Raw genomic sequence first — 24,812 nt, forward strand, 5'->3', positions numbered from 1 at the left:
GATTTCTGCTTGCTTAAATCAAATTTGTTTGCAGTGTCTGGATGGCAGTGAAGTTTTTAATGTTTTAAAGTATAAAAAATAGTTTTAGCATTAAAGCTTTATGGCTGTAACAAAAAATCTGAGTCAGCATATCTAGGTTGCCGTCTTGGTGTGGACAAATATTCAATGGACCTGAAGGGTTCTAGTGCATTCTGGACAATCATTATTATACTTTCATGGAATGTTCAAGATGGCCTTATGATGGCTGGATCAATGCGTGGCATTGATGTGCTTAACTGTTGCCTGTACTCCTAATACATAACTGAAAAGTAAAGAATGGAGAAATCTGTATCATATTAGTGAATACTAAATTTTACACAAATAAAATAAAACGAAACAACCAAGTTGCTTTAAAACACCCAATTTGTCTTCAGAAACAAGATTTAGCAATAATCAACTATCCTTTAACTTGATAAAACAGAGAACAAATACCATTTTACACAGGGTCAAAAATGAAACACATCACGATGATGTCCGCTTGTACACTTGAATTCTTCTGTGAATGGTGGGTACCACAGGTGCTGGTGGGCATACTGGATAGAGTCAGAGTTATTACAGCACAGATGGAGACCATTCGATCCATCACGTCCACGCAAGCTCTCTTTACAGCAATCCAGTCAGTCCCATTCCCTCAATCTATCCCCGTAACCCTACAAGTTTATTTCCTTCAAGTGCCCATAAAGGCCTGCTACCCGACCCAAACCCAACGGGACCCGACGACATGTGTCGAGTTCGGGTCGAGTCGGGTTGAACTTCCGGGTCAGGCATTCGGGCTCAGGTTGGGCCAGGTCGGACACGCTCTATCACAGGCAAGTGGCTTCAATGTTAATTTAATTTTTGGGCTAGAAAGGTGGTTTTTGTTACAGTTATTTTAAGCTTGTAGATGGTCGGGTCGGGTGCAGGGAAAAATGGAAGGACTCGGTCCGGGTCAGACGTGGTTCTGTTGGGCTCAGGTTGGATTTTTTTTTGCAGATCCGAGCAGGCCTTTAAGTGCCCATCCAATTTCCTTTTGAAATCATTCATCGTCTCCGCTTCCACCACTCTTGTAGGCAACGAGTTGTAGGCCATTACCACTTGCTGTGTAAAGGAGCTCTTCCTCACATCTGCCCTGCAGCTCTTGTCCAAAATCTTAAATGTCACCAACCTGAAACGTTAACTCTGCTTCTCTCTCCACAGATGCTGCCAGACCTGCTGAGCATTTCCAGCATTTCTTGTTTTTATTTCAGATTTCCTGTATCCGCAGTATTTTGCTTTTATCTTAAATGTGTCCCCTAGTTCTTGTACCAATGGGAAAAAAGACACATAATGGAGATTGTGGGAAATCAGGGGTCTAATGAAAACGAGGAACTTAAAATAATTAATAATAGTAAAGGAAACGTTCTAATATTTAATTTTATAAGTTTTCTTTGTTTCATACTTCAGTTTCTTATTAGCTGTGCGCCTCTAAAAAAAGGAGGCACTTTTTGTTTGATAACACTGGAGCCACCTGACTGGTTTTATTTAAGAAAAGGCACACGTATGAGGAAAGTGAATTAAAATTACCTATGGAACTAATGTTCTTCAGCGCTGAGCGTAGCCACTGAGCATGTGCACGGTGCCTGACGAGTTACCGCGCAAACGCAGGATCGCGTGCGGATGGCGGTTGGTTCCGAACGGTTGCTGTTTGGCGCTCGAGAAGTTTCTCTGTCCCGTTTCTCGAAGCCACTTTAACTTCCCAGAGTGCCGACTGACTCATTCGCTGGAGATGAGCCTTGACAATTTATTTGAAGAAATCCTCGTAACCGAACAGAAAGCTTTGGAAAAAAGACAGTTTCTTAAGGGCGGTAAGTAAAGCTTAAAAAAAAAGCCGTGCTCCCTCATCCATCGACACCGACTATTGTATAGGCCCCAGTGACGCTCCTGACTGAGTCCCATTTCTACTGGCCCGAGTGGGGTGGAGTGGGGTGGAAGAATGCTTAGACTGGATATTTAAATTCCGGTCGGGGGAACCGTGGGTCAATCTCTCTTTTTATGTCGGCGAAACGCCATTTGTTGCCTTTAGGGCCTTGGTAAGGCCCCATACCTTTACAGGAAACGTAATTGTTTCCGAAGGAGAACGGTTGCTTTCGCCAGCCGGAGTGGCTCGAGTGGGAGCTGAAGACTTTATTTTTTCGTCAGTTCATTTGAACATTTCACTCAGTGAGGCTCTACTCCGCAATGAGAGGGGCGGTCTGCCCGCATGCAAGCAGCCCCTTCCCCACGCTTCAAGACCCTCCAGCCTTTGGCTGGGGTGGGGGGAGGCAATGGAAGGCAGTCAGGGTAGACTCAGGCCGAAAGGAACCGCCCGTTACTATCGGAAAGGGAAGTTTGAACTTTTATTATTTACCTGTTTGCAGTGTTGGGAGGAGCAAGAGTGCGCTCCCAGACCTGACAATAAATCATCAGGTTGCTGCTGCTGGCCGTATCACGCTCAATACAGGTGTGATCCGTAACTCGGCATATGCCGAAATCAGACAAAAAAAAACTGGTCATCATTAAGCCTTGACTGTATTAGACTAATATGTTGTTCCCAAACTATTTTCCAGAAAAAACTTGACCCAGAACTGTTAGGCTGTATTAAAGTAGCAATTGATAATTTGAACCTTTGAATAACCCGAAAAACAACTGTCATGCTGTGTTGGCATTTGTGCAAGAAGACAGGGAATGCCAAATTTACACACACATGCCAAATCAGCTAAGATTAAACCATTTTTAAAACTACTAATGTGTCTATTACATGGAAGAGTCTAGAATCTGTAAGATTAGATCTTCAATGTTCTACTACTCTAAGGTTGCCACTTCTGGTAATTACTCTGATACTTTTATATTTTCTTGCGGTCACTGATGTGACTAGAAACCAAGGAAACGTTTTTTTCCTTGTAGTGACTATTTTTGCTTACATTAGGGTCTGGAGGAAATTGTAGCAAATAAACTACACAAATTGATACAAGCAAATAGAAAATTAAAACTATAGTATAGGGTGTAACTTTTGCAGCTCAGGAAATATTAGCCTGGATTTTGTGGTCAGTGGCGAAGCAAGGGTACTCGCCGCTGACCTCGAAGATAGCTGCCCACAAAGATCTTGTGATCTCTGGCGTGGTTTACCCCTTTACTGATGGTGGTTTAAATCTGGCAGCAGGTCAGTGCATGCCTTGGTGTACAGCAGCAGTGTTGTTGATAAACAGCCAATCACATTGAAATATTCACACACCAAACCACGAATTTAAAAGCACTTAATATCCTTAACTTTTAATTTACATTTTTAGATAGTGAAATAAATGATGATTGGATTAAAATAGAAGTCAAAATAAAGATAATCAAGCTTTTAAAAAAAAAAATTTCTAAAATATATGGGTGTTTATCGTTATGGAGGAATTTGATATCCCACAAATATAAAATTACCTTTTCAGGGCTACTGAGGGTATTTAGCAGTCATGATTAAGGTAGTATGCCATCAAATACCCAGTTTCACCTCATTCAACAAGGTGTAACTTTTCCAGGGTTTTTACAGCAAGACGAACAGTGTGTTATGGCCAGCTTTAGAGCAGATTAACTATTTATTTAGCAATATTCATTCCCAAAATGGTCGCAACTGCACCAACACATGTGTTTACTCACGTACGCACACACACAAGAATAGAAAGAGAGGAAAAGGGTAAGTGGGTTTGAAGTGAGGTAGGTGTTCGGGGTTCAGCGTAAACTTATTGAATCTTCCTGGAGGTCAATTGCTCTTTTAAAGTTGCAAGCCTGAGTTTGTAGATTTTTGTGGTGGTTGAAACTTCAGTCTGGAGATGGTGATCACTTTCAGTTATCTGCTGCAACAAGTTGAAGTGTAGAATTCACAGCAGGTCTCCTTCCTTGGCTTTTGCTGGGGGCGCATAATTCTCGGCTGGACATGCTTTTGTGATGTTTGTTCCGATTCTCTCCCTCTCTCTCCACAGAGAGCTACTTTTTAAGGTAAAAGTCTCTCACATGTTTGCTCTGTTGGGAAATGCAGAAATGAGGTGTTCAACAATGGGCTAAGATGTGGCTACTTCACATCATCTTTGTTTCAAAAGAACCCATTCAATGTTAATTAGCACATGGGATTATGATATTGTTGCTATCACAGAGACATGGCTGAGGGAGGGGCAGGGCTGGCAGCTCAATATTCCAGGGTATAGAATCTTCAGGCGTGACAGGGGAGGGGATAAAAGAGGAGGTGGCATTGCACTGTTGATCAAGGAGTCAATTACTGCGGTAAGGAGGGCTGATATCTTAGAAGGTTCCTCAAATTAGGCCATATGGGTAGAACCTAAAAACAAAAGGGGGCAATCACTTGGCTGGGAATGTACTACAGGCCTCCAAATATTCAGGGAGAGATAGAGGAGCAGATATGTCGGCAAATCTCAGGTGTAAAAATAATAGGGTAATAGGGGTTTTCAACTGCCCAAAATTATCTGGGATAGTCTTCGTGTAAAAGGCTTAAACGGGGCAGAATTCTTAAAATGCATACAGGAGAGCTTTTTGAGCCAGTACTTAGAAAGTCCTACAAGAGAAGGGGCAGTACTGGACCTAATCCTAGGGAATGAAGCTGGACAAGTGGTAGAAGTGTCAGTGGGGGAACATTTTGGGGATAGTGACCATAACTGTACGATTTAAGGTAGATATGGAAAAGGACAAAGACGGGCCGGAAATAAAGGTACTGAATTGGGGGAAGGCCGATTTTAAGATGATAAAACAGGATCTGGCCAAAGTGGACTTGCAGCAGCTACTTGTAGGAAAGTCTACATGAGACCAGTGGGAGTCATTCAAAGAGGAAATAGTGAGGGTTCAGAGCCAACATGTACCCGTTAAGGTGAAGGGTCGGACCAACAAGTCCAGGGAACCTGTCATCTGTGTTCACTATGGAGAAGGACGATGTCGGTGTAGAGATCAGGGAGGTGGGTTTTGATATACTTGAACATATTAGCATTGAAAGGGAGGAAGTATTAGCCATTTTAGCGGGCTTAAAAGTGGATAAATCCCCAGGCCCAGATGAAATGTGTCCCAGGCTGTTATGTGAGGCAAGGGAGGAGATAGCAGGGGCTCTGACACAAATTTTCAAATCCTCTCTGGCCACACGAAAGGTACCAGAGGACTGGAGGACAGTGAATGTGGTGCCATTATTCAAGAAGGGTAGCAGGGATAAACCAGGTAATAACAGGCCGGTGAGTCTAACATCAGTGGTTGGGAAACTATTGGAAGAAATTCTGAGACAGGATTAATCTCCACTTGGAGAGGCAGGGATTAATCAGGGATGGTCAGCATAGCTTTGTCAGGTTGAGATCGTGTCTATCAAATTTGATTGAAGTTTTTGGAGGCGCTGACTAGATGTGTAGATGAGAGTAAAGCAGTTGATGTAGTCTACATGGACTTAAAGCTTTATAAAGTCCTGCATGGGAGATTGGTTAAGAAGGTAAGAGCCCATGGGATCCAGGGCATTTTGGCAAATTGGATCCAAAATTGGCTTAGTGGCAGGAGGCAGAGGGTAATGGTCGAGGGTTGTTTTTGCGAGTGGAAGCCTGTAACCAGGGGTGTACCACAGGGATCGGTGCTGGGACCCTTGCTGTTTGTAGTGTATATTAATGATTTAGACATGAATATAGGAGGTATGATAAGTAAGTTCGCAGATTACATGAAAATTGGTGGTATCGTAAATAGTGAGGAGGAAAGCCTCATTGCAGGATGATATAGATGGGCTGGTAAAATGGGTGGAGCAGTGGCAAATGGAATTTAATCTTGTGAAGTGTGAGGTAATGCATTTTGGGAGGACTAACAAGGCAAAGGAATATACAATGGATGGCAGGACCCTAGGAAGTACGGAGGGACCTTGGTGTACGAGTCCATAGATCACTGAAGGCAGCAGCATGGGTAGATAAGGTGGCTAGGGAGGCATATGGGATACTTACCTTTATCAGCTGAGGCATAGAATATTAGAGCAGGGAGGTTGTGATGGAGCTCTAAAACGTTAGTTAGGCCACAGCTGGAGTACTGTGTACAGATCAGGGCACCACACTGTAGGAAGGATGTGATTACACTGAAGAGCGTGCAGAGGAGATTCACCAGGATGTTGCCTGGGCTGGAGAATTTCAGCTATGAAGAGAGACTGAAAAGGCTAGGGTTGTTTCCCTCAGAACAGAGAAGGCTGAGTGAGGGGGAAATGATTGAGGTATACAAAAATTATGAGGATAGATAGGAAGAAACGTTTTCCCGTAGTGGAGGGGTCAGTAACCAGATGGCATAGATTTAAGGTAAGGGGCAGGAGGTTTAGAAGGGATTTGAAGAAAGATTTTTTTCACCCAGAGGGTGGTTGGAATTTGGAACGCACTGCCTTAAGAGGTGGTAGAGGCAGGAACCCTCACAACATTTAAGTATTTAGATGAGCACTTGAAACGCCATAGCATACAAGGCTACTGGCCAAGTGCTGGAAGATGGGATTAGAATAGATAGGTGCTTGATGGCCAGCAGGGACATGATGGGCCGAAGGACCTGTTTCTGTGCTGTATAACTCTATGACTCTAATTCAAAAATGTCTCTTGATGGGTTCAGGATGGGTGTAATTGACATCTTTTAATTTGGAATGTATCCTTTTTTCCTTAACAGACAATAAGACAGTTTGAACATACAGGGACAAGTTGTTTGACCTTTGGCAGCCATCTTGTAGCGCATTGTCCAATTTTTAAAGGAAAGTCCACTTTTATAACTCTTCAGTTTGGGTTCTGTATTTTCAATTGTTGCACTTTATGTGAGCGCGACAAGTGTAAGAGCGGAAATTTTGTGAATTCAATTGATTTCCATTAATTACAGTGTTGGTGGGGAGTGCCTCAACATCGCATCCTCTGGAGAAGCACAGAATTAGACTCATAGAGTCATACAGCACTGAAAGAGGCCCTTTGGCCCACCGAGTCTTTGCTGACCATCAGCCACCCATTTATACTAATCCTACATTAATCCCATGTTCTCTACCTTCCTTCAATTCTCCTACCACCTACCTACACTAGGGGCAATTTACAATGGCCAATTTACCTATCAACCTGCAAGTCTTTGGCTGTGGGAGGAAACAGGAGTACCCGGCAGAAACCTACATGGTCACAGGGAGAACTTGCAAACTCTGAGGTAGTTGTGCTATTAAGTATGTAGGAAATTGTCATGAAAACGTATTATGCTGAATGATTTTAATTCATCGGTTGGAAATCTGCATTAATCTTCCAAAAGGAAAGCTGGAATCTAACATTCAACTTTAAAAAGCTGGCAGCTAAGGGGCCACCACAATTTGCATTGAAATACCTCACATTCCAAGGTATCGAAGTGGAGACACATGTCTAAATAAGCTGTCATCCAGAACAATGCTCTGAACAGTTGAATGAAGTACCTGATATCGCTATCATTAGCAAGACATTCAAAGCAATCTTGGAAGATGAACCCTGGTGGAGACGAGCCTCCAGGGGTAATCATTGAAACAATAAGGCCTGAAAGAGATTGAAACTCTTAGACTTGAATCTCATTAAAGTTCAACAGAGAATTCTTCTTCTTTGGCCTCCTTGTCTCGAGAGACAATGGGTAAGCACCTGGAGGTGGTCAGTGGTTTGTGGAGCAGCGCCTGGAGTGGCTATAAAGGCCAATACTAGAGTGACAGACTGTTCCACAGGTGCTGCAGAAAAAATTGGTTGTCGGGGCTGTTACACAGTTGGCTCTCCCCTTGCGCTTCTTTCTTTTTTCCTGCCAACTGCTAAGTCTCTTTGACTCACCACACTTTAGCCCCGCCTTTATGGCTGCCCGCCAGCTCTGGCGATCGCTGGCAACTGACTCCCACGACTTGTGATCAATGTCACAGGACTTCATGTCGCGTTTGCAGACGTCTTTAAAGCGGACACATGGACGGCCGGTAGGTCTGATACCAGTGGCGAGCTCGCTGTACAATGTGTCCTTGGGGATCCTGCCATCTTCCATGCGGCTCACATGGCCAAACCATCTCAAGCGCCGCTGACTCAGTAGGGTGTACATGCTGGGGATGTTGGCCGCCTCGAGGCCTTCTGCATTGGAGATAAGGTCCGGCCACCTGATGCCAAGGATACTCCAGAGGCAGCGGAAATGGAATGAATTGAGACGTCGCTCATGGCTGACATACGTTGTCCAGGCCTCGCTGCCATAGAGCAAGGTACTGAGGACACAGGCTTGATACACTCAGACTTTTGTGTTCCATGTCAGTGCGCCATTTTCCCACACACTCTTGGCCAGTCTGGACATAGCAGTGGGTGCCTTTCCCAGGCGCTTGTTGGTTTCTGCATCGAGAGACAGGTTACTGGTGATAGTTGAGCCTAGGTTGGTGAACTCTTGAACCACTTCCAGAGCGTGGTCGCCGATATTGATGGATGGAGCATTTCTGACGTCATGTTCCATGATGTTCGTTTTCTTGAGGCTGATGGTTAGGCCAAATTCGTTGCAGGCAACCGCAAACCTGTCGATGAGACTCTGCAGACACTCTTCTGTGTGAGATGTTAATGCAGCATCGTCAGCAAAGAGGAGTTCCCTGATGAGGACTTTCCGTACTTTGGACTTCGCTCTTAGGCAGGCAAGGTTGAACAACCTGCCACCTGATGTTGTGTGGAGGAAAATTCCTTCTTCTGAAGACTTGAACGCATGTGAGAGCAGCAGGGAGAAGAAAATCCCAAACAGTGTAGGTGCGAGAACACAGCCCTGTTACATGTGACAGTCTGTTCATCTCTGTGAAAAATTGGAGTGTCTTTTGGACGCATCAGACAAGCTTTGAGAGCTAATCAGTGTAGGACCCAGTGGGTGGGTCTCGCTCTCGCTCTCTCTTGATGTGAAACTATTGATGTGCCCGTTATATGAAAGAGTGTAGAATTTATAGGACTCTATTACCAAGGTTCTACCGTTCTAAAATTGCTACTCGGTAATTATTCTGACATTTACCTTTTGTATTTTCTTCAGTCGCAAATGTGAATGAAAGACCTGTTGTAAATAGAAACCAGTGAAACCTGTTATGTCCTTAACATTGTACTTATGTAGATTAATCTTGTACCGGGAGAGTAGGGACCAGTGAAATGCAAATAGCCAGTAAATGGAATTTAGCCCTTATATATAGGTGGTATAAAATTAAAGGAGGGATTAAATATTTAAGTCGTTATGTTTGAATTTTTTGCATTTTGGGAGGACTAACAAGGCAAGGGAATATACAATGGATGGTAGGCCCAAAGGAAGTACAGAGGGTCAGAGAACAAAAGAACAAAGAACAGTACAGCACAGGAAAAACAGGACCTCTAGGGTTGTAATCTCTGGATTACTCCCTGTGCCACGTGCCAGTGAGGCTAGAAATAGGAAGATAGTGCAGCTAAACACGTGGCTGAGCAGCTGGTGTAGAAGGGAGAGCTAAGAAGAGCGAGGAGAGGACACAAGAAGTCATTGGCGGATAGGATCAAGGAAAACCCTAAGGCTTTCTATAGGTACATCAGGAATAAAAGAATGACTAGAGTTAGATTAGGGCCAATCAAGGATAGTAGTGGGAAGTTGTGTGTGGAATCAGAGGAGATAGGGGCATCGTTAAATGAATATTTTTCGTCAGTATTTACAGTAGAGAAAGAAAATGTTGTCGAGGAGAATACTGAGATTCAGACTACTAGGCTAGATGGGATTGAGGTTCACAAGGAGGAGGTGTTAGCAATTTTGGAAAGTGTGAAAATAGATAAGTCCCCTGGGCCAGATGGGATTTATCCTTGGATTCTCTGGGAAGCCAGGGAGGAGATTGCAGAGCCTTTGTCCTTGATCTTTATGTCGTCATTGTCGACAGGAATAGTGCCGGAAGACTGGAGGATAGCAAATGTTGTCCCCTTGTTCAAGAAGGGGAGTAGAGACAGCCCTGGCAATTACACACCTGTGAGCCTTACTTCGGTTGTGGGTAAAATGTTGGAAAAGGTTATAAGAGATAGGATTTATAATCATCTTGAAAAGAATAAGTTCATTAGAGATAGTCAGCACGGTTTTGTGAAGGGTAGGTCGTGCCTCACAAACCTTATTGAGTTTTTCGAGAAGGTGACCAAACCGGTGGATGAGGGTAAAGCCGTGGATGTGTATATGAATTTCAGTAAGGCATTTGATAAGGTTCCCCACGGTAGGCTATTGCAGAAAATACGGAAGTATGGGATTGAAGGTGATTTAGTGCTTTGGATCAGAAATTGGCTAGCTGAAAGAAGACAGGGTGGTGGTTGATGGCAAATGTTCATCCTGGAGTTTAGTTACTAGTGGTGTACCGCAAGGATCTGTTTTGGGGCCACTGCTGTTTGTCATTTTTATAAATGACCTGGAAGAGGGTGTAGAAGGGTGGGTTAGTAAATTTGCGGATGACACGAAGGTCGGTGGAGTTGTGGATAGTGTCGAAGCCATACCAGGCAACATCCTAGTAAATCTCCTATGCACCCTTTCCAAAGCTTCCACATCCTTCCTAAAATGCGGTGACCAGAACTGCACGCAATACTCCAGGTGCGGCCTCTCCAGAGTTTTGTACAGCTGCAGCATGACCTCGTGGCTCCGAAACTCGATCCCCCTACTAATAAAAGCTAACACACCATATGCCTTCTTAACCGCCCTATTAACCTGGGTGGCAACTTTCAGGGATTTATGTACCTGGACACCAAGATCTCACTGCTCATCTACACTACCAAGAATCTTCCCATTAGCCCAGTACTCTGCATTCCTGTTACTCCTTCCAAAGTGAATCACCTCACACTTTTCCGCATTAAACTCCATTTGCCATCTCTCAGGCTGCAGAGCTGGGCTATCTATGTCCCTCAACAACTTGAGGTTGTTTTCGTTAGAGAGAAGGAGGAGGAGAGGTGACTTAATAGAGACATATAAGATAATCAGAGGGTTAGATAGGGTGGATAGTGAGAGTATTTTTCCTCGGATGGTGATGACAAACAGGAGGGGACATAGCTTTAAGTTGAGGGGTGATAGATATAGGACAGATGTCAGAGGTAGTTTCTTTACTCAGAGAGTAGTAGGGGCGTGGAACGCCCTGCCTGCAACAGTAGTAGACTCGCCAACTTTAAGGGCATTTAAGTGGTCATTGGATAGACATATGGATGAAAATGGAATAGTGTAAGTCAGATGGTTTCACAGGTCGGCGCAACATCGAGGGCCGAAGGGCCTGTACTGCGCTGTAATGTTCTATGTTCTATGTTAAGGAAGGGTTTCAGATATCTGGACCATTGGGATCTCTTCAGGGACAGATGGGACCTGTACAAGAAGGACGGGTTGCATCTAAACTGGAAGGGCACTAATGTCCTGGCTGCAAGGTTTGCTAGCGTCACTCGGGAGGGTTTAAACTAGTGTGGCAGGGGGGTGGGAACCAAAGCAGTAGGACAGCTAGTGAAGTAAATGAGGAGGACACAGTAAATAAGGCCAGTTGGACTAAGAGGAAGAGCAGGCAGGGAGATGTTGCTGAGCACAGCGGGACTGGTGGTTTGAAGTGCATTTGTTTCAATGCGAGAAGTATAACAGGTAAGGCAAATGAACTTAGAGCTTGGATTAGTACTTGGAACTATGATGTTGTTGCTATTACAGAGACTTGGTTGAGGGAAGGGCAGGAGGGGCAGCTAAATGTTCAGGGCTTTAGAAGCTTCAGGCGGGATAGAGGGGGATGTAAAAGGGGTGGAGGAGTTGCATTACTGGTTAAGGAGAATATCACAGCTGTACTGCGGGAGGACGCCTCAGAGAGGTCATGCAGCGAGGCAATATGGGTGGAGCTCAGGAATAGGAAGGGTGCAGTCACGATGTTGGACGTTTACTAAAGGCCTCCCAACAGCCAGCGGGAGGTAGAGGAGCAGATATGTAGACAGATTTTGGAAAGATGTAAAGGTAACAGGGTTGTCGTGATGGGTGATTTTAACTTCCCCTATTTTGACTGGGACTCAATTAGTGCTGGGGGCTTGGATGGGGCAGAATTTGTGAGGAGCATCCAGGAGGGCTTCTTGAAACAGTATGTAGATAGTCCAACTAGGGATGGGGCCATTCTGGACCTGGTATTGGGGAATGAGCCAGGCCAGGTGGTCGAAGTTTCAGTCGGGGAGCATTTCGGGAACAGTGACCATAATTCCATAAGTTTTAAGGTACTTGTGGATAAGGATAAGAGTAGTCCTCGGATGAAGGTGCTAAATTGGGGGAAGGCAAATTATAACAATATTAGGCAGGAACTGAAGAATTTAGATTGGGGGCGGCTGTTTGAGGGTAAATCAACATCTGACATGTGGGAGTTTTTCAAACGTCAGTTGATTAGAATCCAGGACCAGCATGTTCCTGTGAGGGAGAAAGACAAGTTTGGCAAATTTCGGGAAGCTTGGATAACACGGGATATTGTGAGCCGAGTCAAAAAGAAAAAGGAAGCATTTGTAAGGGCTGGAAGGCCAGGAACAGATGAAGCACTTGAGGAATGTAAAGACAGTAGGAAGGAACTTAAGCAAGGAGTCAGGAGGGCTAAAAGGGGTCATGAAAAGTCATTGGCAAACAGGATTAAGGAAAATCCCAAGGCTTTTTATACATATATAAAGAGCAAGAGGGTGACCAGGGAAAGGGTTGGCCCACTCGAGGACAGAGATGGGAATCTATGCGTGGAGCCAGAGGAAATGGGTGAGGTGCTAAATGAGTACTTTGCATCCGTATTCACCAAGGAGAAGGACTTGGTGGATGATGAGCCTAGGGAAGGGAGTGCAGATAGTCTCAGTCATCTCATTATCAAAAAGGAGGAGGTGTTGGGTGTCTTGCAAAGCATTAAGGTAGATAAGTCCCCAGGGCCTGATGGGATCTACCCTAGAATACTGAGGGAGGCAAGGGAAGAAATTGCTGGGGCCTTGACAGAAATCTTTGCATCATCATTACCTACAGGTGAGGTCCCAGAGGACTGGAGAATAGCCAATGTTCCTTTGTTTAAGAAAGGTGGTAAGGATAATCCAGGAAATTTATAGGCCGGTGAGCCTTACGTCAGTGGCAGGGAAACTATTAGAGAGGATTCTTTGGGACAGGATTTACTCCCATTTGGAAACAAACTAACTTATTAGCGAGAGACAGCATGGTTTTGTGAAGGGGAGGTCATGTCTTACTAATTTGATTGAGTTTTTTGAGGAAGTTACGAAGCTGATTGATGAGGGAAGGGCGGTGGATGTTGTCTATATGGACTTTAGTAAAGCCTTTGACAAGGTCCCGCATGGCAGACTGGTACAAAAGGTGAAGTCACACGGGACCAGAGTTGCGCTGGCAAGATGGATACAGAACTGGCTCTGTCATAGAAGACAGAGGGTAGCAGTGGATGGGTGTTTTTCTGAATGGAGGGATGTGACTAGTGGTGTTCCACAGGGATCAGTGCCGGGACCTTTGCTGTTTGTAGTATATATAAATGATTTGGAGGAAAATGTAGCTGGTCTGATTAGTAAGTTTGCGGATGACACAAAGGTTGGGGTGGAGTTGCGGATAATGATGAGGATTGTCAGAGGATACAGCAGGATATAGATTGGTTGGAGACTTGGGCGGAGAAATGGCAGATGGAGTTTAATCCGGACAAATGTGAGGTTATGCATTTTGGAAGGTCTAATGCAGGTGGGAAGTATACAGTAAATGGCAGAACCCTTAGGAGTATTGACAGGCAGAGAGATCTGGGCGTACAGGTCCACAGGTCACTGAAAGTGGCAACGCAGGTGGATAAGGTAGTCAAGAAGGCATACGGCATGCTTGCCTTCATCGGTCGGGGCACAGAGTATAAAAATTGGCAAGTCATGTTGCAGCTGTACAGAACCTTAGTTAGGCCACACTTAGAATATTGCGTGCAATTCTGGTCACCACACTACCAGAAGGACATGGAGGCTTTGGAGAGGGTACAGAAGAGGGTTGACCAGGATGTTGCCTGGTCTGGAGGGCATTAGCTGTGAGGAGAGGTTGGAAAAACTTGGATTGTTTTCACTGGAACGATGGAGGTGGAGGGGTGACATTATCGAGGTTTACAAAGTTATGAGCGGCATGGACAGAGTGGATCATCAGAAGCTTTTTCCCAGGGTGGAAGAGTCAGTTACTCGGGGACATAGGTTTAAGGTGCGAGGGGCAAAGTTTAGAGGGGATGTGTGAGGCAAGTTTTTTTTACACAGAGGGTGGTGAGTGCCTGGAACCTGCTGCCGGGGGAGGTGGTGGTAGCAGATACAATAGCGACGTTTAAGAGGCATCTTGACAAATACATGAATAGGATGGGCATAGAGGGATACGGTCCCCGGAAGTGCAGAAGGTTTTAGTTTAGGCAGGCATCAAGATCGGCGCAGTTTTGGAGGGCTGAATGGCCTGTTCCTTTGCTATATTGTTCTTTGTGCAAACCTTAACTGAATGTCTGTGTCCGGCCCATTCCCCGCACCTCTACCCTTCCCCTACCTCCCAGAACCGTGACATGGTTCCCCTTGTCCTCACTTTCCACCCCATCAGCCTCCATATCCAAAGACTTATCCTCCGCCATTTCCGCCACCTCCAGCGTGATGCCACTACCAGTCGCATCTTCCCCTCCCTTCCACTGTCAGCATTCCGAAGGGATCGTTTCCTCCGCGACACCCTGGTCCACTCCTCCATTACCCCCACCACCTCGTCCCCGTCCCATGGCACCTTCCCCTGCAATCGCAGGAGGTGTAATACCTGCCCATTTACCTCCTCTCTCCTCACTATCCCAGGCCCCAAACACTCCTTTCAGGTGAAGCAGCGATTTACTTGTACTTCTTTCAATGTAGTATACTGTATTCGTTGCTCACAGTGTGGTCTCCTCTACATTGGGGAGACTAAGCGCAGACTGGGTGACCGCTTTGCGGAACATCTCCGCACAGTCCGCAAGCGGGACCCTGAGCTTCCGGTTGCTTGCCATTTCAACACTTCCCCCTGCTCTCATGCTCACATCTCTGTCTTGGGATTGCTGCAGTGTTCCAGTGAACATCAACGTAAGCTTGAGGAATAGCATCTCATTTACCGATTAGGCACACTATAGCCTGCCGGACTGAACATTGAGTTCAATAATTTCAGAGCATGACAGCCCCCCATTTTGCTTTCATTTTTAGTTATTTTTTCTTCTTTTTCTCTTTTTGTTTTTTACTTTCTTCTTACATTTTTTACAATCTTTTTTTTGCATTTATTTCATTTCATCTTAGTTTGTTCAGTTTGCTTACCCACTGTTTTTTTTCAGGTTTGCACTTGCTGGTGTTCAATAATCAGTGCATTAACACCTAGTCTGTACTAATGCTTTGTCTTTCAACACACCATTAACATATTGTTTGCCTTTGCTCCATGACCTTTTGGTCAGCTATGTGGCCTGGTCCAATCTACACCTCCTTTGTTATCTCTTGCCCCAACCCCACCTCACTTGCTTATAACCTGTGACTTTTCTAATATTTGTCAGTTCCGAAGAAGGGTCACTGACCCGAAACGTTAACTCTGCTTCTCTTTTCACAGATGCTGCCAGACCTGCTGAGCGGTTCCAGCATTTCTTGTTTTTATTTCAGATTTCCAACATCCGCAGTATTTTGCTTTTACTTATCTGAATGTTGTTACGCCTGTGGCGGGATGAGTGCACCGTTTATTCTCGTCCACTTCTCCTCGTGTCACAACATATATTTAACTTTTATCCCCCTTACCGATACAGTCAATCATAGACTCTATTTTTATCCCAAAATAAAACACACCAACCAGATTTCTTTATTAAAGAATAAAATTATCAATTTATTGTAAAACAAGTGTTATGACTAAGTGAGAAATGTGTCCAGGGGTCTTTTGTTATCTTTACCTGATCTTATTGTAACAGGGTTTTAATTTTCAACACACTCAGTTTTGAGCTCCCCTTTCTGAATCCTTGTTCACAGCTTTCCAATTATAAGACTAAGAAACCAACACACCAGGTTTTCTCAGGTTTAAAGGAGAAAAGTGACATTTATTAAAACTTAGACTTAAACTCTAATATGGTTGATGCCTACAGATGTACGACATGCCCACGCTAGCATGTACACGCGATATACACATGCAAATAGGGACAGAAAAGATGAAGTGGAACAGTTTGAGGCAATATCTTGTTACTGTGCTTCGAGCTCATGGTGTAGTCCTTTTGCAGGTAACTGTTGCATTTTGTTGGGGCCCAGTATTCTGCTTAAACCTTGTTTACGTAGGAGACTTTTCTATCTTGGAGGTTCACGTGTTTTCACGAGATTCAGTTCCTTGGGAAGGCGATGGGAGCAGGCAGACAGGAGAAAGTTCTGCATCAGTTCCAGGAGTAGACGGCTTTCTGAGTTCAAATTCCCTGTTGGAAGCGCAAATTCAAAAAACTCCTACAGTTAGTCATGTGACCAAACTGACCCTACCACATCTGTTTGTATATTCGACCATCTTCAATGTCTGGTAATCAAAAGTCCATTGTGGATTAAATTGAAGCAGGGAATAGCTCCTGTGTCCTTTGAAGTACTTGTCTCTCTCCAGCCAGAGTCTCCAATTGTTTTTTAGAGCAAGTTCTTTCTTCATCAGCAGTTTAAAATCAATGTTCGTGTGGCAAAATTATTTTTCCTCACTCTTGGCAGGTGGGGGTGTGCCTGACACCTCCACACCCAGGGGAATGAAATGCGATTTGAAAAAAACCCAGCACATTTCATTACAGGGTTTGAGAGAAATATAAGATACAGAAAAAAAACATGCATTTCTCTCATTCATTTCCATTCGTTCACCAATATTAAAGCCTATTAAAAATGGTCTTTTCTGGGTGGCAGGGCTGTTTTAATTTCCCCTTTTTTTCCCTCAGGAGAGTTAGTGGGCGTGTCTATCCTGGACTCTGAGTCATGCAAAGAGTTCTGGCTTCAGGGGATGGGTAGTTCCCTTTTCCTTTGACTGTGGGGGGTTAAGTCTTTGTTACTGTCTCCTTTGTTCTCTGGGACACTCCTACCTGCAAGTATATGTGCAGACTTGACTGCACACTCCTGTGACACTTTGACTAGGTGAGGCATCACCCTCATGGTTTCTGTGCCCCTAGAGGCCTCTCTTTGTCTCTGCAGGTTTTTGTATATGCCTTTAGCAACTCTGGTGGGGTGCTTCTAGAGTCTGCATTTACATAGGAGGATATGGGGTCTAACTTTTCATATTTTTCGGGTTTGGTTGACCGGACAGTAGGGGTTTTCATCCGGGATTCTTCCCAGACTTCCTTTAACCTGCCCTCTTGATCACTTTTTCCCCTTCTCTTTCTAAGCTTTGGACATTCGTGTGCCTGCCTATCCCATTTTGTTCTCGGTGGGGGTCCCTTACAATTCACCAGCCCTCTGCTGGAGTGTCCTCTGAACACCGGTACAGGACTTAGGGATGCAGGTTTCACTGTAGGTTGAGGTTTCCCCTCAACCTGGCACATGTGGCAACTCTTGCAGTACTCCACCTCATCATTGTGGAGTTTTGGTCAGTCAAACTGCTGTTTTATGTGGGCTTTGGTCTTTCATATGCCGGCATGTACAGCCACTGTAGCTTCGTGTGTCCTTCTTAATATTTCTCCCCGGTATCTCTCTGTCACCACTAACTGGTGAACTACTGTCCACTCCTTGCCCTCAGGTCTGTGAGGAAAACTCCATTTCCTCATCAGTACCTCATTCTTTAAATAGTAGCAGTCAGGGACTCCCTCCACTTCACTTTCAGACTGGGCAGCCAGTGCTAACTCTTGCAGTACTGGGTCGGCTCATTGAGCCTCAGCTAGGGAAAATTTATTTAATTCATTCCTTGGGTTTCCTAACTTTCCAAAGAAAGTCTCAGATGGGTAGACCTCATGGTCATTTGCCTGCAGTGTCAATGCAGTCTCCTCTGGGGGAGCTGGTTTGATCATGGCCTGATCCGCTACACATTCAGGGACTCTGCAGGGCATCATCTCCTGCCACTGCCCAGTCTCTCTGACCTCCTGCAGTCTTTCTTTCACTACTGGGGGGGGGGGGGGCTACCACTTTCATCCCCTGCCAGATCATTACCTAGGAGCGGGACAATCCCTATGGTCACCTGTCCCGAAACTAGATTGCACTCCAGGTGCACCCAGTGTACAGGTACAGGCATACGCTGCCCTCTAATACCATTCACCACCATTTTGGTGTTCACTGCACTCTCTGGGGGAAAGGCCAGGCATTTTCCCAGTAAAAGGGATCTAGTCGCCCCTGTGTCCCTGAGCATCACTATGGGATTGCTTGTCCCACTCGAGAAGTGTGAGGTTACTTTCCCTTCAGACACAAAACCTTGATAACCTTCAGGAATCATATTAACTTTTCCTGCACTGGCTGGAGTAAGCTTCCTGGGTTGCACTCTTACTGCAGTTAAAGCCACAGTTTGTTCTGTGTTTTCCATCAGGGTCCTGTCTTCACTGAGTGGGTGAGCCCTGATTAACCCTACTGGTTTTCCTTTTTGTTTCCAGCAGTCAGCTTTTAAATGGCCTGTCTTATTACAGTGAAAGCACACAGGCCTCCGGATCTCACTCTTGCTCACAGCACCTTCCTTTTTGGTTGGAGGAGGGACCCCTGTGTCTCCTGCTTTCCTTTCTCTTCAGGGACTGCCTGGGTGGATATCATCTTCCCACCCTTTGTCCTTTTTTGGATTTATATGGGTGATTAGGAAAGGTTGCCTCCTGGGAAAAGATTTATAAATTAAAGCAAACTCATCGGCCAGAACAGCTGCTTGCCGGGCTCCCTGAACCCGCTGCTCTTATATGTGGCTCTTTATTAGAGAATGGGAGCGAGTTTTTTAATTCCTCAAACAGGATTACTTCCCTGAGCGTCTCATAGCTGAGCTGTATTTTTAAAGCCCACAGCCACTGATCAAAAGCCAGCTGTTTACTTCTTTCAAACTCCAGATAAGTTTGATTGGCTTGATTTTTGAGGGTTCTAAACTTTTGGTGATAGACTTCGGGTACTAATTCATATGCCCAAAGGATAACATTTTTGGTCAGTTCATAATTTGATGAACTCTCATCTGGCAACAAGGAATAAACCTTGTGGGCTTTTCTGGTTAGTTTGCTTTGTAATAAGAGAGACCAGGTCTCAGCTGGTCATTTTAGCTGCCTTGCCAGTTTCTCAAAAGACACAAGAAATGCTTCCACATCTTCCTCATTGAATTTTGGAATTCGTTGAGCTAGTTTTAGCAATCTCATACGCAGCCCTGAATTCTGCTCCTCCATATTTGCCATGCTTTCACTAAAGTTACACTGTTGACCCCTCATTAACTCAAGCTGCCTCAGCTCTCTCTCTTCAGATTCTTTCCGGAATATTCTTTCTCTCTTTTTCTCTCTCTCTCTCTCTCTCTCTCTCTCTCTCCTCTCGTTCCTTCTCCTGTCTTTCTTTCTCTCTTTTCTGCCATTCATTTTCTTCACGTTCCTTTTGGAAGGCTTCCTCTCTTCCTGTTCCTTCTGCAAGGCTCATTCTTTCTCCCTCTCCTGTCTCTTTTTCTCTTTCCCCTAATTCAAGTTTCCTTTGTTCCAGTTGTATCTTTGCTAACAATACCCTGTCGGATTCTGCTTCTTCAGATTCAAGGGAAAAATGGTGGGCCACTAGCCTTAGGAGTTCAGTCTTCCTAGCCTTGCCACGTACAGTGATCCCACACTGCTCAGCCATTTTTCTCAACTCCTCCATTGACAGTGCTTTTAACTTATCCTAAGCTACTTCACCCTGGCTTGGAGAGCTACTGGCTTCAGTTGCAGACATGTTAGTATTCAATAACGCAACCACAAGAAAACCTGTATTGAAATTTGCTCTTTTTGATTGGGAACAATTTGGCTTCCCACTTGCAATTTCACTCGTTTGTCTGTGGGTAAAATTCTGGACGCTAGCACCCAAATTTTTGTTATGACAGATGAGAAATGTGTCTAGGGGTCTTTTGCTGTCTTTATTGTAACAGGGTTTTAATTTTTAAACACACTGTGTTTTGAGCTCTGCTTTTTTTGAATCCTTGTTCACAGCTTTCCAATTATAAGGCAAAGAAAACAACACACTAGGTTTTCTCAGATTTAACAGAGAAAAGTGAAATTTATTAAAACTTAATACAGTTGACGACTACGGATATACGACACGCCCATGGTAGCATGAACACGTGATATACACATGCAGATTGGGACAGAAAAGAGAAGAAAAGATAAAGTAGAACAGTTTGAGGCAATATCTTGTTACTGTGCTTCGAGCTCATGGTATAGTCCTTTTGTAGGTAATTGTTGTGATTTGTTGGGGCCCAGTATTCTGCTTAAATGTTTAAGTAGGAGACTTTCTCTCTTTGAGGTTTGCTGTTTTCACAAGATTCAGTTCCGTGGGAAGGAGATGGGAGCAGGCAGACAGGAGAGGGTTCTGCTTCAGTTCCAGGAGCAGACGGCTTTCTGAGTTCAAATTCCTTGTTGGAAGGTCAAATTCAAAAAAAACTCCAGCAGTCAGTCAGTCATTGACCAAACTGGCCCTACCAGGTCTGTTTGTATATTCGGCTATCTTAGTAGTTAACCTGGAATGCTTCAATGTCTGGTAATCAAAAGTCTATTGTGGATTAAATTGGAACAAGGAATAGCTCCTTTGTCCTTTGAAGTACTTGTCTGTTGATACGCTAATGTCTCTCTCCAGCCAGAGTCTCCAATTGTTTTTTAAAGCAAGTTCTTTCTTCACCATCAGCAGTTTAAAATCATTGTTCATGTGGCGGGGGAGGGGGGAGAGGTGGTGAGGCAGGGAATGAGTGGTTCAGAGTAGGTTGGGGGGTGGGTGAGGGGGGAAGAAGCGAATGGCTGACAGGTGGGAGGGGGGCGGGGAAGCGGGGAGCGAGCGGCCAAGGGGGGGAGAAGCGAGTGGCCCACAGGTACGTGCGGGGAACTGAAGCGGGTAACAAGCGGCTGATTGGGGAGAAGTGGCCAGGCGAGCAGCGAGCGGACGTTGCAATAAATGAATGATGTTTTTGCGCGTTTACATTAGTCCTGGCAAGCCGGTTGCTGACGTAGCTGCGCATGCGCAGCACCATACTGACAGCACGAGTCCATTCTGCACATGTGTGAAGCTGGGAGCGCTCTGATGACATCAAGGAGCTATTTAGCTAGTTAAGTTGCTTTCTGTCCAATGCATTCTGATTGGCTTTTCTGTTGTGTATTATTTGTTATGTACCTTAATGCACTTCCAATAAGTGCATATAGTAAATTTATGTTCCTGTATGCAAAAGAAACTTGATAAAAATGTTAACCTGCATTTAACTCACTGCGTTTGAGCTAAGGTTAATTTCACCCCGAGATGGGCGCACGAGTTGCTGTGTTTTGCAGGGAGTTATAAAACCTATTTCTTGATTTTGTAATTTAGCATAAATTAACCAATTCAAAACAACAAAAAAGTAACAATTTAAAACATGAGAATTAATCAACATAATTTTAACCTTTAAATGGAATTTTGTATAGCAATATGAACTGAAAATTACAAAATCTTTTGAAGGAATGAAAATCGCTGTCAGGTCATTATCATTTTAAACATCTGTGCATATTTTGAGTGAAACATTGAGCAATGGCCAGTCCAGAAGAATGAGTCATTAACTTTTGACAATGCAATTGAGAATAGAGAGAAAATAATTTTTTTTTAAAGTCCAATTCCACAGTGATATATAATAAGAAATGCTGATTATACAATATAGAGTACTAATTCCAATCTTTTATTCTAGATTCATAGTTCCATCTATATATTATAAACTGTAACAGTCCCTGTGGGGGGGATCAAGGTCTGTAGTCTCTTATCAGGGTTCAGAAAATCTGAGCTGCATAAATCATTTGCAGCTGGGTAATTCTTTCATATAGTAAGTTCACTCTAGTCTCGTTGAGCCAAAGCTACAAACTTAGAAAAATGCTTTTTTTTTTCAATTCTGATCAACTTTTTTAAATCACTAATTTTACATAGCATGTGCTAAAGCAGTTAATAGAAACATTTTTCTTAAGTTTAGAAGTATTTATTGTTTGTGTTGCAGTGAAATCAGAAATTATTAGATGCAATGAAAAGCTCAGAGATATCACAGAGAATTTACATAGAAACAAAAGTACTTTGGAATCAAAGGTGAGTACATAGTTCATTTAAAAGAAGTCATATTTAGCAAGAGCTAAAGGAAGCACGCTTATTGTATCACTTGTTGTTTGTCTTGTGTGTGTATATTAGTTCATGCCAAAGGGATTGTGAACAACTAAGCTGGCCAGAAAATCAGTATTCCAGAAAGCCATAGGTATTGTGACATATACTTAAAGATTTGTTTCCATTTTGTGAGAACGTTTTCAATTTGAAGGATTTAGTTTTAATACATGTGTACATACATTTGCCCGATGTAAAACCAAGATAGCTTTACGCTAGAAGAATGCACCGCTACATGTTGTCTTGGTATTAGCTGCTATTGTGGCAGTACACCATTATTAAGTGATATTTAACTAACTAGTGAAGTGAACAATAGAAACTCTGATCTACTTTGATGTGAGGCAAAGGCTCCCATAATGGCTGATTTGATAAAATTCGGTCATAATTAATCCAAGAACCCAACTGTGGAATCTACAATTACGTGCAAGCCAATTTCAAGGTTCTGGCTCAACGTTAGCAATGCAAAGTTCCAAGAAGTGCCAGTAAACAGTGTTATGGAATGACACAAGGGCATTCTTGAATGGAGAGACCAACCTTCCAGTGTGTAAAGGAGACACAGGGCTGAATTTTACCGGCCCCTCGACCCACAGGTCGTGGCTCGGGGGCTGGTAAAATGCTGCGTGTGGAGGCCTGACTCGACCCACGACATCGAGAAGGGCCCGCCGCATATTAGCGCTGGCGGTGGGACCTCTGTGCAGCCCTCCCACCGCATGGCAGCAGGCCCTTCATCTAAATATGCAAATGAACATTTAAAATATTCAAATATACTTACCTGCAGGCGGTGGCCGTCCCACTCCGATATTGTGGCCGCCGTTAGTGCTCCGTGCGCCTTCGGAACTCCATATAGAGTTCCGGGCGAGAACCTGGTGGGGAGGGGGAGTATCACAGAATAATACAGTGCAGAAGAGGCCCTTTGGCCCATCGTGTCTGCACCGATGCATTAAAGACACCTGACCTGTCTACCTAATCCCATTTGCCAGCACTTGGCCCATTGCCTTGAATGTTAGGACGTGCCAAGTGCTCATCCAGGTACTTTTTAAAGGATGTGAGGCAACCCGCCTCTACCACCCTCCTAGGCAGGGCATTCCAGACCGTCACCACCCTCTGGATAAAAAAGGTCTTCCTCAAATCCCTCTTAAACCTCCCTGCTCTCACCTTAAACTCGTGACCCCTCATAACTGACCCTTCAACTAAGGGGAACAGCTGCTCTCTATCCACCCTGTCCATGCCCCTCATAATCTTGTACACCTCGATCAGGTCACCCCTCAGTCTTCTCTGCTCCAGCGAAAACAACCCAAGCCTATCCAACCTCTCTTCATAGCTTAAATGTTCCATCCCAGGCAACATCCTGGTGAATTGCCTCTGCACCCCTTCCAGTGCAATCACATCCTTCCTATAATGTGGCGACCAGAATTGCACACAGTACTCCACAGTTGCACAAAGTTCTGTACAACTCCCAACATGACCTCCCTGCTTTTGTAATCTATGCCTCGATTGATAAAGACAAGTGTCTCATATGCCTTTTTTCACCACCCTATTAACCTGCCCTTCTGCGTTCAGAAGTCTATGGACAAACACGCCAAGGTTCCTTTGTTCTTTGGAACTTCCCAGTGTCAGGCCATTCATTGAATACTTCCGTGCCACATTACTCCTTCCAAAGTGTATCACCTCACGCTTTTCAGCGCTAAATTCCATCTGCCACTTTTCTGCCCATTTGACCATCCCGTCTATATCTTCCTGTAACCTAAGACAGTCCACCTCACTGTTAACCACTCGGCCAATCTTTGTGTCAGCCGCGAACTTACTGATCCTACCCCCCCACATAGTCATCTATGTCGTTTATATAAATGACAAACAATAGGGGACACAGCACAGATCCCTGTGGTACGCCACTGGACACTGACTTCCAGTCACTAAAACAGCCGTCTGTCATCACTCTCTGTCTCCCACAACTAGGCCAATTTTTAATCCACCTTATCAAGTTACCATGTATCCCATGTGCATTTGCTTTCTTGATGAGTCTCCCATGTTGGACCTTGTCAAAAGCTTTGCTGAAATCCATGTAAACTATATCAAATGCACTACCCTCATCAACACACCTGGTCACATGCTCAAAAAATTCAATCAAATTTGTTAGGCATGACCTCCCTCTGACAAAGCCATGCTGACTATTCCTAATCAAATTTTGCCTCTCCAAGTGGAGATAGATTCTCTCCTTCAGAAAGAAGGAGAAAATTTTTAGGGGCGGGAGGGTAGAGGAGTGGGGAAATCAATTTTAATTGGATGTCGGGATGGTGGAAAGGGGTTGAAGGGCAAATGTAAAGAGGTTGGGGGGGTGGGGGGGGGGTAAGTGCGGTTTGATAAAGTTTCATTTTTGTGCCGATGTCCCTTTAAAAAAAACATTGGGGGGGATAGGAAAGGGCCTCTATTATGTCTGTAATTTTTATGCAATAATTCTTCATAATTTACCTTTTAAAAACTTACATTTCTACTAAGGGCTTATAGCCCTTTAAAAATGGCACCTGCGCAGGGTGCCGGACACGGTTGCCGTGGATGCAGCAGCCGCCCCCTCTACGTCATCGGGGGTGG

At 44.4% G+C, this 24,812-nt stretch overlaps 1 protein-coding gene across 1 annotated transcript in view; it reads left to right on the forward strand.

The window, feature by feature from the left end:
- Window positions 1-1,624: 1,624 nt before the first annotated feature.
- Window positions 1,625-24,812, forward strand: part of ccdc172 (coiled-coil domain containing 172) — a 111,720-nt gene continuing 88,532 nt past the window's right edge. The window contains exons 1-2 of the mRNA XM_068053286.1: window positions 1,625-1,862; window positions 22,069-22,154. Of these exons, the coding sequence (XP_067909387.1) occupies window positions 1,625-1,862; window positions 22,069-22,154 (324 nt within the window). The remainder of the gene's footprint in view (window positions 1,863-22,068; window positions 22,155-24,812) is intronic.

Source organism: Heterodontus francisci, chromosome 20 (assembly GCF_036365525.1).
Source record: "Heterodontus francisci isolate sHetFra1 chromosome 20, sHetFra1.hap1, whole genome shotgun sequence".
NCBI lineage: Eukaryota > Metazoa > Chordata > Chondrichthyes > Heterodontiformes > Heterodontidae > Heterodontus > Heterodontus francisci.